General features: G+C 38.9%; 2 protein-coding genes across 7 annotated transcripts in view; both read left to right on the forward strand.

The window, feature by feature from the left end:
• Positions 1-8,415, forward strand: part of LOC114869280 (vasodilator-stimulated phosphoprotein-like) — a 46,835-nt gene extending 38,420 nt beyond the window's left edge. For 4 of the 5 annotated variants that reach the window (XM_029173365.3, XM_055514368.1, XM_055514369.1 and 1 more), the window contains 12 exons: positions 3,314-3,485; positions 3,660-3,840; positions 4,126-4,174; positions 4,259-4,526; positions 4,650-4,759; positions 4,860-4,908; positions 5,067-5,109; positions 6,117-6,159; positions 6,235-6,312; positions 7,222-7,282; positions 7,388-7,445; positions 7,538-8,415. In XM_029173365.3, the coding sequence (XP_029029198.1) occupies positions 3,348-3,485; positions 3,660-3,840; positions 4,126-4,174; positions 4,259-4,526; positions 4,650-4,759; positions 4,860-4,908; positions 5,067-5,109; positions 6,117-6,159; positions 6,235-6,312; positions 7,222-7,282; positions 7,388-7,445; positions 7,538-7,584 (1,125 nt within the window). In that variant the 5' untranslated portion in view covers positions 3,314-3,347 and the 3' untranslated portion in view covers positions 7,585-8,415. The remainder of the gene's footprint in view (positions 1-3,313; positions 3,486-3,659; positions 3,841-4,125; positions 4,175-4,258; positions 4,527-4,649; positions 4,760-4,859; positions 4,909-5,066; positions 5,110-6,116; positions 6,160-6,234; positions 6,313-7,221; positions 7,283-7,387; positions 7,446-7,537) is intronic. The other variant, XM_029173362.3, reaches the window with a different exon arrangement.
• Positions 8,416-8,678: 263 nt separating this feature from the next.
• Positions 8,679-18,312, forward strand: LOC114869279 (RAC-beta serine/threonine-protein kinase-like). Of its 2 annotated transcripts, none has more exons than XM_029173359.3 (14): positions 8,679-8,831; positions 9,795-9,910; positions 10,011-10,139; positions 10,838-10,949; positions 11,070-11,220; positions 11,542-11,673; positions 14,164-14,229; positions 14,337-14,405; positions 14,491-14,613; positions 15,304-15,432; positions 16,032-16,246; positions 16,335-16,422; positions 16,784-16,886; positions 16,977-18,312. In XM_029173359.3, the coding sequence occupies exons 2-14, from the start codon at positions 9,865-9,867 to the stop codon at positions 17,054-17,056; spliced, it is 1,443 nt and encodes a 480-aa protein (XP_029029192.1). In that variant the 5' UTR covers positions 8,679-8,831; positions 9,795-9,864; the 3' UTR covers positions 17,057-18,312. The 2 variants fall into 2 exon arrangements, with proteins under 2 accessions (XP_029029192.1, XP_029029193.1); XM_029173360.3 differs by having other exon boundaries at positions 8,689-8,831; positions 9,823-9,910.
• The last annotated feature ends 768 nt before the right edge of the window (positions 18,313-19,080 follow it).

The raw sequence follows: 19,080 nt of genomic DNA on the forward strand, positions 1-19,080 counted from the left end.
TAAAATAAACATCCAGCCACACTACGACTTCTGAAGCAGATGGTGGAAATGCGAATGGAAATGTAAATGAGAACCAAATGATAGATTAAAAAAGCAGAAGTTCCCAACATGTTTATAGTCATGTTTTTTAATATGAACTAATCTTTTATATGACTCGGGAGGAACGATTCCTCTCAGTGAACGATTTGTTCATTGGCACGCAGTACCTTCTCTCGCCACATGGCAGCAGCTGCCTAAGCTCAGTCAGCAGGACAGAAAACAGAATTTATTCGTTCACGATTCACTCAACTGAGAGATTTATTTCTTTTGTCACGTGACAGCCAGGCTGCTCCGGCTCTGTGGCGAGCAGCAAGGTCTCCAGTTTGTTCGGAATTTGTTCATGGATCCTTACAGCTCGTTCTTTCGTTCTTCTTTCACATGACAGCTGTAGATCAGTTATGGGGCTGTGTGGACTGATAAACTATGGGGTGCCGAATGTAAAAGGAGCACCTATATCTAGTTTTCTCACATTTAACTAAATGACACAACATGTTTTCTCACATTTAGGTAAATGTGCAAAAGTCTAAATGTAAATGTTAAATATAAATGTTAAATGTAAATGTTAAATGTAAATGTTAAATGTTAAATCTAAATGTTAAATCTAAATGTAAATGTTAACTGTAAATGTTAAATGATCGAACTGAATATTTAAGTAGACTCCACCCCCTATTATCCTAGATCAGTGACGCGGACTCAAACACGTCAAACAGTACGCATAGCTCCGCCCACATCTGACTCTGGATCGGTGCAATACTGGAGAGAAGCCTGAAGTCGAAGCCATCATGGCCGCCAGCTCCGACTCCCTCCCATTGGGGGAGATTGAACGGGCTGTAACGGCAGGTGTGCGGGCTGAGGCTCCGCTTCAAACTGCTGTTCTGTCGTAAACACCATTAATGAGGAGTTAAGTAGGTTTAAATAGAATATTTCTGTGGCGCCGGTGGAGAATTAGTTGGCTAACTATACTAGCTAGCTGAAGTTATGTCCAGGCTATAAACAAAAGTTCCCAGATCAGATGTGGGCGCGCACTGTTTGAGGTGATTGAGTTCGCGTTTCTGATCTTAGACCAGCGCTGTTTAAGGGTAGGGGTGGAGTCTACTTGCACATTCATGAATATTCAGTTTACACTCGGCGAACATTTAACATTTACATTTAACATTTACATTAAACATTTAACATTTACATTAAACATTTAACATTTACATTAAACATTTAACATTTACATTTAGACTTTTGCAACATTTAACTAAATGTGGGAAAACATGTTGTGTCATTTAGTTAAATGTGAGAAAACTAGTTATAGGTGCTCCTTTTACATTCGGCACCCCATAATAAACAAACAAATTAACAATGTCTGATATCTGAAGTTCATTTATACGTCACCTGACGCCCGACATACATTATTTAATCATGGAATCATAATTAATTAGTGGTCTTTGATTCTTGTAGATGTGTGGTGTTATTATGTATATAATGTAAAGTGTGTTTGTAAATCAATACATTATATCAACATGTTCATTTTGTAGTATACTCGGCCACAATCCAAACATACAATAATAGTGTTGCCCTGCGATGGACTGGTGACCCAGCCAGCTGGGTTAGGCTCCAGCACCCCCGCGTCCCCGCATATGGGAATAAGCAGCTTGGAAAATGGATGGATGGATGGATAATAATAAATAAATATAATAATAATAATAATAATAATAATAATAATAATAATAATAATAATAATAATAATAATAATAATAATGTCACGTCGGGCACAATAAATGCACCAGGTAAACAATTTAGGGAATTTGTTACTTTTTGATTTAAAAGTCAAAATAAATTTTACTTTCACTTGTTCTCTACCAGCTGTCATATTTCATGTCTTCTTCTCTCTGGAACTGCATTAGTGGCTGACACAGGAACCATTAACTAGCTTGACTTCCAGGTTGCTGCTGCTAACTAAATGCTGCATGCTGTTGCTCTAACTGTTGTTATACTGTAACTGAGCTTTGTGATTCCACAACAGTTCCAGTTCCACAACACGCGTCGCTAAATGAATTCATAAACCATTCTACTTGCATGTAGGCTCTGCTGATACCATTTTTTTCTGCTGTCACCGGAATTTTATATCACAAAATAAACACTTCAGGGAACTCTCAAGATCTATTTAGATAATATGGACAATTTAAAGCTTCCCATTGTACTTGCATGATATTATTTGGTTTGGCATATATGGGAGGTTATGGATAATTTTTCAAAGCTCGGAACCTAGAGCGTTAACAAAAATAGCTCAGACAAGTCTTTATTAAGATGTAGGAGATGTTACAAACGCCCCTCATACCAGTTACCAACTGGCAGGGTTTGACGAGACGAAGAACGCAACAGGGAATGTAGTGAAGGAGGAATGGTTGCTATGCTTGCAACAAGCGAGGAAGTACTACTCTCACTACACAGCTGCAACACCGTTGTGCTAATGTCCACGTTTACTACTTAAACCTTAAATGCTTCCCTGGTCGTGCCCACAGACCAGGTCACAGGATAAAAGCTCAGGACTCAAACGTCAGAACTAAAAACACTGCTAGGCAGGAACTATAAACTAAACTACTTAGCACTGCTCTCTACAGACTTTGACTAAACAAGGAGGAGGAGCTCACAACTTGAAATACACCACAAAAAGGAGCCGGCCATGGGCAATGGTTTAAATACATCTGAACACAGGTGTGTTGAATCAAAATGAACACCAGAAAATTACATCATTCAGAAACAACAAAAGCAAGCGGGACGTTAAGAAATCAAAGCAAGAGCGCCCTATAGTAGGGCTAGGGCTGATTGTCACAGGAGGTCAGCACTGTTGCCGGACAGCAAAAGGTCCTGGGTTTGACTTTAGGGTTGCCCAGAGGGGCTTCTCCTACAGTCTACAAGTGAGTACATTGAGTGGTCATCTGTGTCTCTAGTGTATGTGGTGTGATGGACTGGGATTGACAGATGAAAATTGTTAATTTATTAGAAAGAACACAAAGTACAAAACACAGAACACAGGCAGAACACAGGGTCAGGCAGGCAATGGTCAAAATAGTGAATCCGTATTACAGGCTGAGATAGACAAGAGGCAGTACTCTTGTGTTAATATTTTGGATTACTGTTGTTCACACAAATCACATTCTTGCATATACAAATCACATTCTTACATATTCATACTTCAAACAAGCACATTGAGCATAATGTCTTTTTGCTTCCCAGTATTCTGTTATAACACTTTTATAAAACTCTTCTTCTCGTCCTATAAAAGTGAGTCCAGTATCTGCCACGTAAGGGCTACAGTGATGCTCTATGATGATGCCAGCAAGCGCTGGAAACCAGCAGGTTCTGACAGTCCTTCCTTCAGCCGTGTTCAAATCTACCATAACGCTGTAGCAAACACTTTCCGTGTGGTGGGCCGCAAACTGCAAGCTGACCAGCAGGTACTACACAAAGACATGCGCAGCCACACATTCACCTTCATGCATTGAGCACTCTTTAGTCATATATGAGAAATGAAATCCATACTGACGTATTATTCTTCAGCTGTGGTGGTGGTGAAAATGTTGAAACTATCAAATCCTCCATTCGCTCATTATCCAGTGCTTCCTTTTCAGGTAGTTATTAACTGTCCTATTGTCAAAGGGATGAAGTATAATCAAGCCACAGCAAACTTTCATCAGTGGCGGGATCCCAAACAAGTTTGGGGACTGAACTTTGGCAGTAAAGAGGATGCTAGTCTTTTTGCCAGGTCTATGATGAATGCTTTAGAGTCCCTGAATGCACCGGTGGCACCAGGTAAGCACAGCAGAATCATGCAGGTGTTTAGTCTTTCTATTGTAACTGCCAGCTGCATGGATCAGAGCTAAACACACAAACTATTCATGTCAATATAAAGGATTACTACCAGCTTTTGAAGGTACATATACAATGTATAACACATTAGTAAGATGTGACATAGTCCTTTTATCTTAAGTGGTTTCAGGTAAGTAATTGCATTAGGTTCACATGGGCAAAAATGCACAATTTTATAGGTACCTTTCTTAAATCACCCACATGAACTACGTTTATATTTTTATTGAGGTGTGACTCAAAGTGGACCCTCTGAGCAGGAGTTGGAACACCACAGACGGTAGGCAAATACTTAGCTGGAAAATACCCAAGACCTGAAGTTGTTCCCAAGATCTGAATTGCATGTTTTTCCTGGTCTATTCAGACTTGAGCAACAAAGGCAGGAGCAGCAGGAGAAAGAGTGTCTGGAGAGGGAGAGGCAGACCTCTGCTACAGCCACGATCCATCCTGCCCCTCCAGCACCCCCACCACCTCCTGGCCCACCACCTTCCTCTGCACCACCTGCACCTCCACCACCTCCTTCTGGTGGCATCCCACCTGCCCCACCACCACCCCCTATTGGTGGAGGTGGAGGTGGTGGGGGTAATCTGGCTATGTCCCTTGCAGGAGCCAAACTGCACAAAACAACCAAGGTGAGGTGCATTTTCACCCCAAACAAAATGTATGTTTGCTACTATTGCTTCTCTATCAAGTGTGATTTGGGACCAAGTGAACATTTGAATTAGCTGTACAGTTGAACAAATATTGTCTGACAGTCTTATGTCAAGGATGAGGGAGGTGCAGCAGCCCCAGCTCCCAAACCAGCACCCACATCTGGTGGAGGAGGTGACCTAATGGGAGAAATGAGTGCCATCCTTGCCAGGAGGTAAGTAGGTGCTTCACATCCTACTAAGTGATAGTAGGCTATTGTCTATTTTAAGCTTAACTGACCTGCTCACATGTGTTTTGGTTGGTTCAATAATTAGGAGAAAAGCTTCTAATGCCCCCGCAGCAAAAAAGGAAGCACATGGCAATGTAAGTTTTTTAATCCAATTTTGTTGTATACATGTTGTACAACGACAATTAAGGCTATTTTAAAAAGACTATTCTGTTTTCACGATTGTCAGATTTTTGTCTATTTTCTGTATACGGTTTAATACTTTGACTACATACTCTGTATGTAATAACAACAGGATGATTCTGAGTCCTCAGCTTCAAAATCTTCAGCATCTGTAGGTGAGTAATCTCATTTTTGCCTCATACACACAACTGAAATATATGTGGTGCCATGAGGGAAATTACTTCAGGATTATCCTCTCACACACTAGTGAAAAGTTAACGTTTAAGTAGTGTGTATGAGAGTTTTCTGTGAAAACGGAAAGCATTCCATCAAAAAAGGAAGGTAATGAAAAAACAGTGAATTCCAAAATAAAAGCCAGTTACATTGAGTTCCTTCCTTTGTCACGTGACATCTGTGGCTAAGCTACGGGGCTGTGTGAACTGATAAACAAGGAAATGAACGATGTCTGATTTCTGACGTTTATTTAATTGTCACCTGACAGCCGACATACATTATTTATTTATGGAATCATAATTACTGTAATTAGTGGTTTTTGATTATTGTAGATGTGTGTGGTTTTATTGTATGTATATAATGTGAAGTGTGTTTGTAAAACAAAAACAACAATAATAATAATAATAATAATAATAATGTCACGTTTTGGATAAAATTAATGCACCAGGTAAATATTTTAGGGAGGTTATTGTTACTTGTACTACAGTTCTTTTGGGATTTGTTCATATGGATCCTGCGTTCGTTCACTTGTCACGTGACAGCGAAGCCGCGTAGGCTCTGTAGCGAGCAGCAAGCTCCCCAGTTCGTCCTTGATTCGTTCATACAGATCTTTATGGTTCATTCATTCGTTTTTTTACCATGTGACCGCTACCAAGCGAGTGTCGCGCTGTTAAACAACAATGGCAGGGAAGATGCAGGACATAAGTCACGTTAATGTGGTTTGTATTTGCTAGGTTTTCACGTGGTTTGAATTGCTTGTGGCATTGGCAAAGACAGTTGGGATAGGCTCCAGCATCACCCGCATTGGAATAAGCGGTAGAAAATGGATGGATGGAATATTAGCGTTAGAATCTTATATTAAAGGTTAACACTAAAATTAACCCAGTAAAACACATTACCTACTTCATGGTGTGGTTTTAATCATCGCTATATATATCATATTTACCAGAAATCTGTGAAAATGCCAAGGAAAAATGTTCCACAATGCCAAGGTAAGCATAGATTCATCCCTGTCTATAAACTATTCTCTTCAACAGCTAATGAGAATTATTTGCATTTTTAACTAGGTCTAAACCATTAACCAGCATTCAAAAGGAAGCCAGCTCATGCACTTCCTCAAATTCCACCACCTCCCCAGTGTCCAGGTACTAGTTCTGCCTGCTGTGTAGCTTCTGTCCTGTTCCTGCTAGTTTTTGTGCCCTCCTTTGCATTTGCTCTGCATTTTACTGCTGAAGTTCTGTTTCCAAATTTAAGCATTTGATTTTTTGAAACTGAAAGTACAGAATGGTAACATGCTTTATGCATAGGTGGTAGGTGTAAGTACTGTAGATGAGCAATAATCATTATATAGACCTGGTCTTTGGGAAGGAAAGGGTAAGTGGGAACCCAGCTAACATATAACAGTGAAACTTCAAGCAGACATGTGGAACACACTGCAGAAAAAGCTAAGTAGACGCGGTACATGCCACCCTAGCTCACTCATCCCTCATAAGGGTTGCGGGCTTGCCCTGGGTTTGCCCTGAATGGTCGTCAGTCTATCACAGCAACTGTACAAACACAGACAACTACTCACAGCTACAGATTATTTACATTCCTCAATCAATTGAATTGTATGTTTTTGGACTTTGGGAGGAAACCAGAGGAATCCCGGCCTAGACGTTGTGTGCTAATGACTACACCGCCGTCTAAAATGGTTCAAACACAGACATCTATACAATACTGGCCAAAATAATATGAAAACAGCAAGAACAACATTGATAACAATAATAATAGTAACAATAAGCAGAGTGCAGGGTGAACATACAAGATAGTTAATGATGCGTGTATGTAACTTCAGAAAACAAGAGTAGTCCCTAAACAGTCGGAAGGTACCATAGCATACAATATGACACATGGCTTTCAAAGCATCAGATAACTTATGGTAGTTTAGTCCCACAGATATCGATAGGAATTGATTTGGACTTAACCCATAAAGTACTATCTGCTGGCTCCTTTGATAATTATCTCCATCATATCAAGTCTTGGCTAAAAGTAAAATGTTTATCTAATGTAAGGATGAAGCTCATGAAGAAGACTGATGAAGAAAGTGAGACTGATATGGAATGGATCAAACAGGTGGGTTCCTCTATCTGAACCTCAGTATTTGCTTCAACATCCAATGCCACTTTGTAATAAAATGGGATTTTTAAGGGCACAGCCTTATGATTTATGTGTTTAAAGGAAATACTTGAAGAAGTGAAAAAAGAACTTCACAAAGTAAAGAATGAGATCATTGAGGGTGAGGGTTAACTTTCATTCTGAAGCTAGATAGTGCATGTAGACATTTACAGTACGGTTTTAAGGTGTGTCACTTTGTTTTTCTTCTTCCAGCACTGACCCAGCAGCTTCAAAGTCCACAGCTCAGGGGCGATGACTGAAGATATCAAGAATATGTTAATCAACTGATTTTCAGGCAATTTTCCTGTTTTTAATAGTAGTTTTCTCAGCATCAATATCTGATACCTAAAAAAATTAGTTTTCTTGATATCAAGTATTAAAACCTGTCATTGTCTTTAACAGATTACCTTCACTTTAACGCATCAGTAGCAGGATATTTTTATTCTGTCTTGTCGTCCATAAAATCCACAACATGTTTGCATGTATCTGAGAGAGGTCCATACTTTTTGTTAACATATTTCCATAAAAGGCAGATCCCTACAGTTAATGTCATTGTCAACCAGACTAGATATTCAGATAATATACTAGGAAGGCCAACATTCTCTACTGTAGAATCCTTATTCCACTGAAATAGCCAGCCTGCTAACATTTTTTAATAAATTTTGAGGGTGTTCATTAGGCAAGCGTGGTAAATATGGAAGGCTTCTCCAACTTTCAAAACTAAGTTATGGTAAACAAAGTGTTCATGTACCTCAAAATGATGTTTAAGTATGAAAGTAATTAATTATTTATAAAGTGACATTTCAGAGTTTTACTTCATTGTAGATTATTATAAATGCATCAGTGTTTAAACATTGCTTTATTGTTGGGTAATCAGCTGGATAGTCAAATTATTAGTGGTGCTTTTTAGTTATATTTGTAATCTATAGCATAATCGCTGTTAATATTCTTTACATTCAACAGTAATGGTGAGGTACAAGTGTCTTCAAAGTTCTATTCACCCTTAATTTTTCAGAACAGTTCTGTACAAGCTCCTTTGTTCAACACATTTTTATATGTTGTTTATACAAGAATAAAAATGTTTACCTAGACTGGCGTAATGTTTGAAGTGTGCTTTAGTCCACTATAGCAAATCTGCTCTAATTTGACTTTTACAGGGTATGCTGTGATTCTCTGATTTTAAGCTGAGGGAGAAGAGAATTGTTCTTTAATTTGAGCCCTTATTCATTTTAAATATGTTGTCCTAATAGAAAGCACTACAGTACGATACCGAGGAAATGGTGTTTCACAATTACATTACATTTAAATGGAACACTTCACAGGAGGCGCAGGAGTGTTTATATGAAGATACTAGTTACACAGGTCTTACTGCAGACGGCGCTGTGACTTCACGGTGCATTCATAACAAACCCAGAAGAACAGTCTCTACGGTGTGTTTTTTCGTGGATGGCCTCTTTTGGATTAAGCCTGTCAAAACTCCACCGAAACGAGAGAAACGTGCTATAAAGTCAGTAAAAATGTGTATTAACGCATGTTCGCATATTGTTAGGTGAAACCCAATGTTAGACTAATACGGGAGCAGTCGAGGAAAGTCGAAATAACAGATTAACGAATTTGAAGTCACTATTAACAAGGCTACATCACAAACAGTTAACTTGCTAGAAGGCATTTGATTGACAGTGTAGTTTGACGTTAATAGGCCATTTAACGCACATGTAGTGCCGGGCGTTTGATATTGTTGAAAATAAAGATGACTTGTATATTGGCGTTCTATCCAAACGTTATCGTAAATACGGAGTCGCTGCCAAACGTACTTAGTTGGTTAACTATAGCTAAGAGACATATATTACGCAAAGCCTTTAAAAGGCATTCATGTTAAAATTTTCCATATGACTGATAACAGCTAATTGCGCTCTGTCTATTTAAATGTATTATACGTAACGCTCAATAAGCATAGCCAGAAACTAGCTTTCGTCAGCTATAAACTATCATAATGACGAAGACTTATGATTGAGTCGGTCTTAATGCAGAATATCGAACTCTAACGTCAGCCAATGCCCTTGACATAACATCCACCGAATGTAAAAGTTAGTTTAACGATAGACATTAACGCTAGCTAGTTAGCTAGCTAAGATAGTTGGGTCACTTCCGTCCTCTTGCTCTGCTTAACGGTCAGATTCACAACAGTGTATGGAGGAAGGCAATCTCACGATTTGCTATTCAGTGGACTGATCACAACGCGAAGTTAACCTATGCCCTCATCCATTTGCTTCTACGAAGCCTTTAGTGCATTTAGTATGACTTGGCTCTTAAAAGAGAGCAGTGTACAGATTATGAAGGTCTACAAGGGTAAAACTGTGTAGCAGAGGTTCTGTTCCAAAGTAGGATTTCTTATAGGAGTAGTGTTGTAGGTATGGTTTATCAGACCAGCTGTTCCTGCTGACATCCAGTTTATGTTTATGGTCTTCAGGTAACTGACTGAGTATTGATCTAAACAGACAGTCGCTGTTCCTGGGTCCCTCAGAAATACAGTTTTCACCATGAATGAAATTACCATAGTCAGAGAGGGTTGGCTACACAAAAGAGGTAAGGCATATGAGGCACAGTCAAGCTTGGCATTACAATTTGACTCAAACATCTTGATGATGTGATGCTTTTTTTTCCTGTTTCTGTTTTCTTGTCATAGGTGAATATATCAAAACATGGAGGCCTAGGTATTTCATCCTGAAGAGTGATGGTTCTTTTATCGGCTACAAAGAGAAACCTGATCTAAGTGACCAGGCTTCACCACCACTTAACAATTTCTCTGTGGCAGGTGGGGCTAGAGCTGACAATTATTTTGTTAATCGATTGAATGGTGGATAGTTTTTTTGATTAATCTGATAAAATAAAATAAATGTTTTGCTCTAAAAACCCAAATGAGGGGTAGTTTAAAATGCAAAATCCACATATTGATTTTAATTATCTTCCATTTTGACTCTTTAAAACTTAAATAAAATTTGACAAGCTCCGGTCAACCTGTCTACATGTGTTTGGGCTCTGGAAGGTAACTAGAGAGAACCCATGTACTGGAGAACGCTGTGAGGCAACAGTGACAACCACTAAAAACTGTCACATTTATAAGCTGCTGTTATTTGCTGCTTTTACATTTAGTGTCTGGACTTTGCCTCGTTGTAAGTTGAGCTATTTGTTATTTAATATAAAATGCTGCCACATGCAACCTTCCTCCTGCACTGGTTGATCTGTTCTCTCTGCCATTTCGAAAGCGACAGCTTACGTTGCCATCATGCTCCACCATAATATGAGCAGACCAAATAATTGATAACCGCAATTTTTGACAACAAATTCATTTCCGATAATATTAATTTATTGTTGGAGCCTTTCTTGTCCTGATAACCATTGCTTGCTGTTATTCAAATGCATCGGTACAATATGAGTTCAGTTTTAAACAGTTGTGACAAAGTTTTTTCATCTTCCCAGCTTTTTGTAAAACAACTCATGTCTGTTTCACAGAATGCCAATTAATGAAGACAGAAAGACCCCGGCCCAACACTTTTGTCATCCGTTGCCTACAGTGGACCACTGTCATTGAACGCACCTTCCATGTGGATAGCAATGAGGAGAGGTAAACCTATATAGAGTAGTAAGAAGTGTAGTCACTCCTTACTACAGCAGAAACATTTTATCTGATGTACTCGGGATTTGATTGAAAACAAAAAACTGTCATTGCATGACTTTACGTCAGAGAGAAATGGATGCAGGCAATCCAGTCCGTGGCAAATAACCTAAAGATGCGTGAACAGGAAGATGATGAACCAATGGATGTGTTTGGTTCACCTACCGACAGCAGCCTGGAGGAAATGGAGGTGGCTATGTCCAAGAGCCGTACCAAAGTGGTGAGAGTACATAAACTATAGCAAGCCCTGATATAACTCTATCTTAATGATCGTATGAACAGACCTTTTTAGCTTATTCATTGAAAGGCATTCATTTGCAAATGAAAATAATAAAGAAGTAAGATTTAGTTTTAATCATATTACAGCAACAATTAGCTAGCAATGTAAATGTGGAGGTTTATCATACATGTGAATCAAATTTGAAGGGAAGGGAAGATGAAATCTGAATTGGATTAATAATAATGTGGGGTTGCTTCACTTGTATATTGTATACTAATAATTATTACAGCAATATTAATTATAATTCTTGTCATCTTACAGACAATGAGTGACTTTGAGTACCTGAAGCTGCTCGGCAAGGGGACATTTGGTAAAGTAATTTTGGTCAAAGAGAAGTCCACTGGAGTACATTATGCCATGAAAATATTACGCAAAGAGGTCATAATAGCAAAGGTGAGTAAAAGTATGTGTGGACGACAGAAAGAACAACAGTTAACTTTGTCTACAAGTCTCACTCTGATAGTTCCTGATGTTACCTTTAGGGACAGTACTACATATTATAATTGGAATGTACTTCATAAGTAAAATCCCTCTATTCATAATTCCTTTCCTCAGGGCTTCATTTAAACCACGGATGGTCAACTCTTGTCCTTCAGGGCCACACACCTGATCAAGTCAATCAGTAGTTGCTAAGCAATTAGCCAGCAGGGCAGTGGCCCTCTAGGACCTGTGGTTTAAGTAATATATTTTAAACAGTACGCTGTTAATGTCACACAGCGAGCTGCAATGGGCAAAAATAGTGACAGACTGAGAGTATAGCGTTACTTTGAATCTGAGTTAGTGTGCCACAGTTACACGTGTAGATTCAATGCTGTCAAATGTTGGACGAGACAATGATGAATGAAAAAAATGAAAACATAAATGAGCAATGGAAATAAAGATGTTTGTTTAGCAACACATGTAATGATAAAAATAATAGAGAATAATCTTGACTGACAGAGTTGGATAAGTGCATTAGCATTGTTATGAAATGCGATGGTCTGGCCCTTTCAAACACATCTTTAGGCTGATTACCAAGCTGAGGGACCCACAATGTTTGTTTATCACTAGCGTATAGGTCAGGTCTGGACCAGGATTTAAATTGAAGCTTTGAATTTACGTGTTTGCAAGATTGGACACTTGCAGACATCTGGTCCATTAACTCATGTTCCTACCACATTTACTACACGTCTGTTATCATAATATATATATATATATCTATTACTATGTGTGGTTTTATAGTTAGAATTAAAATGCAATCACAAATTAAGTTTCCCGTCTGAATATTGGGTTTGGTTGTGTCACTTTTGAGAATGAATCCAGAAACTTTCAGAATGAAGACTTCTCCATAATGAGTAATAAATCACTGCTGTCTAGACAAATTCCAAAAGGGGCTAAACTGATTGGTAAATTTTGGCTTTCTGAATAAAATTTGTGCATGTTCTGACCGGCAGAAACTGTCCAAATGTTGTTGAACTAAATGTGCAAATGTTCATAGATATATTGTGTTGGAGCTGAAAAACCAAGCTAATACAATATGACACACCCGTAGTGGCATTTATCAATGGATATACAACCCATGTCACGTGCCAAGAGTATTATGGGAGGATGTATTGTAAATAAATCGTACACACAATAAGCTTTAAAGCTGAGACAAGGTGGCCTGATGGCTCACTGGATGTTTTCTTTTACAGTACTTTCGACTCTGTGTTGTTGTCTGTTCTAAACCTATATAGAGCAGTTGAGATTATATCTGTGAGTTTAACAAGCTGTAATTATTAGCTGCCAGAAGAATTATTGTAGGCCTAAATATTGGGTAATAATAGTTCATACATCCTAAGAATAGTGTGAATCAACATTGCTGCACAGCAAATACATGCTCACACAGCAACTGAGGGACGATTTTTATCTTCATCCTGGAAGCTGTATGTCATAGTGTGTCAGACAGGTGTCTGCAGGTTAAGCATAAAAGAATACATATTCTAAAAAGGCAAGCAGTCTTTGTTGTTTCTTTACTAGAATAATGAAGTCATGGCTAGCTGCAGCCCTACATCGTAGCTTAAAAACAGACATTATCAAAATGTTGTAACAATATTTAATGTGTGGTTTTATGTAATCACCAAGTAGTTGTTAGTTTAAGCCATAGAACTAGATACAATATGTGATACACAACAGTCAAATGACAAAAGAGACAATCATTGTGACTATTTTCTGTGTAGTGTCTTCAGACATCTATATAAGTCATGGAAGACATGTCGAAAAGGCACAGCGCTAGGCATAGTTTAAAAATATGACTTAGCTTACATACTGTATGCAGTTTACTCCACTATAACTGTCAACACTGGTATTTCAGCAGCTGCCACATCACTACTCTGGACTCCAGCTGTCTGCTGTCTGTCTGCCAAACTCATTCAGTCAGCACTGATGCAGGTAGAGAGAGGGAGAGGCACACAGCATCCACCATAAAATAGCCACATGCAGCACAGCATAGTCCAGTTCTACCCAAGTGCCTAGTCACTACACTTACAGTACATTGCATACAGTGCAACAAGTGTGACTGTCTTTTGGGACACAGCATATAAGTAAATAGACAATGTGCTGTGGTTAATAGGTACTTGACTAAATATGTGAAACCTAGTGTAGCAGATTGATAATTTTGAACATGCATGATATAACAGTATGGTTAACATCTCACACCATGCTCCCTATTGTGTAGCAGCTAATATACAGTGGGGAGGTGGATGCGCCATAAAAAGCACAACAGAATACTGCAGTGCTGTATATAAGAGTCCTATATACACACATCATCAAAACAGAATCTTGAGCCCTCATCCTGACCTTAAATCTTAACATTCTGTGTATGTATATATTTAGTGCTTCTGACTATATTGTGTTTGTTGACAGGATGAGGTGGCCCACACAGTGACAGAGAGCAGAGTGTTACAAAACACACGACATCCCTTCCTTACGGTGAGAGCACTGGCAAAGCTGTATGGCTGTAATAACTAAACTACATTCATGCTGCAAGTAATTGTGGCTCCTACACCTTTTTTATTGTGATACACTTTGTCCTGCAGACACTCAAACATGCCTTCCAAACCCACGACCGGCTCTGTTTTGTTATGGAGTATGCCAACGGAGGCGAGGTGAGACCTTGTTCCTGTGAATCACTCAGAGAATCTAATGGCACACACAACCTAATAATTAATCTGCTGCCATGTTGTCTTTCAGCTCTTTTTTCATTTATCACGAGAACGAGTCTTCACAGAAGACCGTGCGCGCTTCTATGGTGCAGAAATTGTGTCAGCACTCGAGTACCTACATTCACGAGATGTTGTTTATCGTGACCTGAAGGTGAAAGCAGTTTGTCTGTTGAGCAATAAGAAATGAAAACATTGAACAAATGAAAGTTCAATGCAAACTTGTTTGCATTAAACTATTCTAGCATAAAAGAAAGAAACAATGTTAAAATAGCTCAAATTAAAACTAGCTCTGTATAAAGAGTCTGGGTATCACCCTCCACAGCATGCTCTCCTTTCATTCCCACATTAATAACATAACATGAACTTCCTATTACATACTGTATCACATTCATAACCTCCTGCCTCGATACTGCACACATCTCCTACCCTCTACCATCAGATCTTATTTGTGTAGCTGACATTCTGTCCTTGAGCAACAGAGCATTTAGTCGCTCCACCCCTGAAGGCTACCATACACTGGTAGGCCTAACAAATAAATATACATCTGATATCAATTGACTCTACTGTGCATGTACACCTGTTAATTATAAATATTTAATTAATTAGTATTTTAGGAACTGTATGATTTTTCGGCCTATTGTATGTCACTATGATTGTCTTTTGTATTTCGCCTTTATCAGTGGAGTAAACATTTTCATAAGAAGCATCATTAATAAATCATAAATAAAGCACATTATTATCAAACCTCAATTTAAATTTATACCCACTAAGGTAGAATTTTCTTCACACCAAGGAATTATCAGTTAAGCGTGTTCTGATGTGTCTCATTTTAAATCTGCAGTTGGAAAATCTAATGCTGGACAAAGATGGGCACATCAAAATTACTGATTTTGGTCTTTGTAAGGAGGGTATTACACCTGATGCTACGATGAAAACCTTCTGTGGAACCCCAGAGTATCTGGCACCTGAGGTAAGACACTGAAACTGATAAACAGCATACCTGAGGATTTGCTGCGGATTACATTTGACCACCCTTTCCTGGCCTTTTAATGTGCTGAGATCCCTGTTATAAAGATTATCCCACAATAAGGACATTTCTTTTGTTTCCAGCAGCAAGGAGACCTTGACTAAGACAACAGACAAAACAGAATAGAATAAACAGCAGTATTGGATGGCTGCAGATAAATAGAGGCAAATTATTAAGTGCTACTGAAAATTGTGCAAACTGAGTCACACTGAAAATCAAAACAGAAATCACAAAATAGCTCTAATATTAAGTCATTTAGGTTTTGTCCAGAACATATCAAGGTTACCCATAAGTGTGTACCACCAATTTTACTAAAAAGGCTCAAAACAATTGATGATTAATTCACAGAAATAATCGTTTTTTTTTTCAGTTTCTTTCAAAACTAGGGCAGGGAAGCAGAAATAGGAGCAGTTCAAAGTTTCTGTTTCCATTCGACTCAGGCGTTTTTCCAGCACTCGCCACACACTCATCAGCTAGCTACCGGCAAGCCCCTGGTTCTGCTGTGGATATTATGAAATATGATTTTGTTTGTTCTTCCTTAGGTCCTAGAAGATAATGACTACGGCCGGGCTGTTGACTGGTGGGGTTTAGGTGTAGTCATGTATGAAATGATGTGCGGCCGTCTACCTTTCTACAACCAGGACCATGAGCGTTTGTTTGAGCTGATTCTCATGGAAGAGATTCGTTTTCCCAGGAATTTGTCACCAGAGTCCAAAGCCCTGCTTGCTGGCTTGCTTAAGAAGGATCCAAAGCAAAGGTAGAATGTCTGGACCTTTGACTGCTCATGCTGAGGCTCTTTCAGAAACACCTTCCTTATTTTTACATGACTTTTTCTGGACTAACAGGTTAGGTGGCGGTCCCAATGATGCCAAAGACGTAATGGGTCACAAATTTTTCATTACCATCAACTGGGAGGATGTGGTACAGAAAAAGGTAAAACTGGTAATACTACAGGAACATTTAGTGTAAGTGCCTATGCTCTAAGGGTTGAAAGGCAAGAAAAATCAGCAAAAGCACATTTTTAAGAATGAAAAGAAGAACGTGTTTGTCTCCACTATGTTGTTTTACATAGACATTGTCACTAGTAAATCTTACTGTTAGAGGTACAGTCGCTACTTTTACATTGGAGCGAAGTGGCATTACCTTAGTGTCACAATAAAATTCAGTAAAAGTTGTATCACTTCTTCTCAGTCAGCTTCTTTTCTTGCAGTGTAGCTGCTCTCCCACCTAATAACGTTTTCTAGTTAGTTTTGCCATTCATTCTATTCATTATTTCCTCTACTTACCTTGTTAGCTAACCCCACTCTTCAAACCGCAAGTGACATCAGAAACAGACACTCGCTACTTTGATGAAGAGTTCACAGCACAGATGATTACCCTTACTCCTCCAGACAAGTGTAAGTATATTGTGACTTTGGCAAATGTTGAGATCTTGGCTGTCTGACAGGTGATTTATTATGATAACTGTGCTTGTCATCTTCTTGCAGATAATAGTCTGGAGTGTGAGGACCCCAGCCAGCAAGCACATTTTCCCCAGTTCTCCTACTCTGCTAGCATCAGAGAATGATGCATCTTTGACAGGCACACATACACAAAGCATGAACACCTTGGTCACATCCCTTCCATCTGTAAAAGGACCAGTACCTCTTCTTTTAATAAGGTTTTGGTCTCGGCAGGATCTCAGGTGTGACTGTAATGTTCAGTAGGACCCCCTGCCCTCCACACTACAGACAAGTCCTGGCCCAGTCATTGGCTGGAATATATTGAACTGGAATTTAGTACCTCACATAGGCATGAACATGAAAAGGAAATCAAGAATGTGTGTTGCACCTTCAGGTGGCCTATAACCTGCTGCTGCTTTTTTCAGGCTGCAACCCCCAGTGATTTTTGTAATGCTCCACGCTCTATGAGAAACAGATGGTTTCCTCATGGTATTTCAAGTGCTCTTCTCTGGAAGTAGCTGTTACTACTGTACACTATACTAAGTGTGTGTGTGTGTGTGTCTTTCTCTCACTCTTTCTCTGTGGGTGTCTTTGTGGGTCCGTTTATGTGTCTAGTTTTCTTTTCTTAAAAAGAGGTTTTAAGTTCAAAGTTAACAGCGGTTTAGCCTGACTGGACGGGAGCTGAGTTTGTATGTGTGACATGTCATAGAACAGGACACTTGTCAGAAGTATGAGGAGCTGTGGAAATGTAACAATCGGTAAAGCTTTGACAAGATGAAGGGTATGCAAAGAAAACAAATAAGAATCTGCCATGTGTGGCACAATAATGAACTATAAAGCACAAGCATGAATTGTATTTGAATGTTTGAGTAAACGTTTGGACTGTCTTGTCAAGGCTTACATTAGCATCAGGTGGTTGGAATACAAACCTAGTGTAATATTTCCAATTGATCCATTAATGTTATGCTTTTAAGCGTTCTTGACCTACAGAGCTTTGCCATGGCTGACACCTCATGCATTTTCATCCCATCTTCATGGAAAACATTGTGTAGGAGATCTAACCGCTGCTCTCCACAGAAAAGAAAAGCTACAGGTGTTGTTCTGCAAACACAGTGTGTCATGAACATTGTCCATTGTGGCATTTTGAGGTTAAATTTAACTTGGATGCCTCATCTTTAGTCATTACCAATGTGAAATGGTACCGAGGATGATACGACGCATCGGTGCTTCACTTCGTGCAAAGATCCAGCTCAACTCCACATAGCCTGTTTTAGATTGTTGTTCTTCTCCTGCTTTGTTTTACTTTTAGCTTAAAAACATTTTCAGTTGAATGTAATTTTAAAAGGCAGTTATTCAATACACCTTTAACTGTTTTACTACATTTGTGTTTTTGTTCTTTCTGTTGCTACACTCTGTTTTAGTATCCGTTTTCTGTTGCATAAGCACTGTGTCTCTGTTTCACATCTGTGTTACAGTATATGAATACATCTTTTGGCATCTCTGAACAGGTATCTCAAACTGGAAGAATTTGACTCCATTCCACAGAATTACTGATGTTACCCTGCCTCTTTTCTATTGGACTTAATGGGAGCAGTGGTCCTGACTACTTTACCAGGAGCTGTTACCAGTGTATTCAGACACATTAACAGCTCCTCCAGTTCTAAAACTGTCAGACCTTGTTCATAAACACAGTTCTGCACATTAAACTATCCATTTGTTTATATGCACAGCCGTATTTGTCTAATTAAGCTGGAAGACACAGATGTTAAGGTGGGTGAACAGGTTGAAACATTGACCGGGTCAGGGTCAATAGAAGTACGGCCTCATTGTGTGCAACCTGCACCGGAAAAGACTCCTGCAGCATGCTACATACATGGGGCCTCCATGATGCCTATATGAAAGTAAGTAAAGAAAAAGGTAAATGCTGTACTAATCTATGTACACAATATAACTGATCTCACTAAAGTCAATCTGCTTGGCTATTAACAGTAGACAATCCCTCCATGAATAGATATTCTATAACACAACTGCATTTTGTATATTTTGGGGAAAAGCATTTGATTGTTACAGATTGGTTTTATTCTTTTTAGTTGTCAAAGCGGTGACACTTTTGTTCAGGAAGTGAAAGATTGAACTGAGGTTTTGTCTG

This window comes from Betta splendens, chromosome 14 (genome assembly GCF_900634795.4).
Source record: "Betta splendens chromosome 14, fBetSpl5.4, whole genome shotgun sequence".
Lineage (NCBI taxonomy): Eukaryota > Metazoa > Chordata > Actinopteri > Anabantiformes > Osphronemidae > Betta > Betta splendens.

Bases quoted from the DNA above. Each gene is read 5' to 3' on its own strand.
- LOC114869279 (XM_029173359.3), top strand. From the start codon at position 9,865: ATGAATGAAATTACCATAGTCAGAGAGGGTTGGCTACACAAAAGAG. The intron at 9,911-10,010 runs GTAAGGCATATG...TTCTTGTCATAG, and splicing joins GGGTTGGCTACACAAAAGAG to GTGAATATATCAAAACATGG. The intron at 10,950-11,069 runs GTAAACCTATAT...ACTTTACGTCAG, and splicing joins GTGGATAGCAATGAGGAGAG to AGAGAAATGGATGCAGGCAA.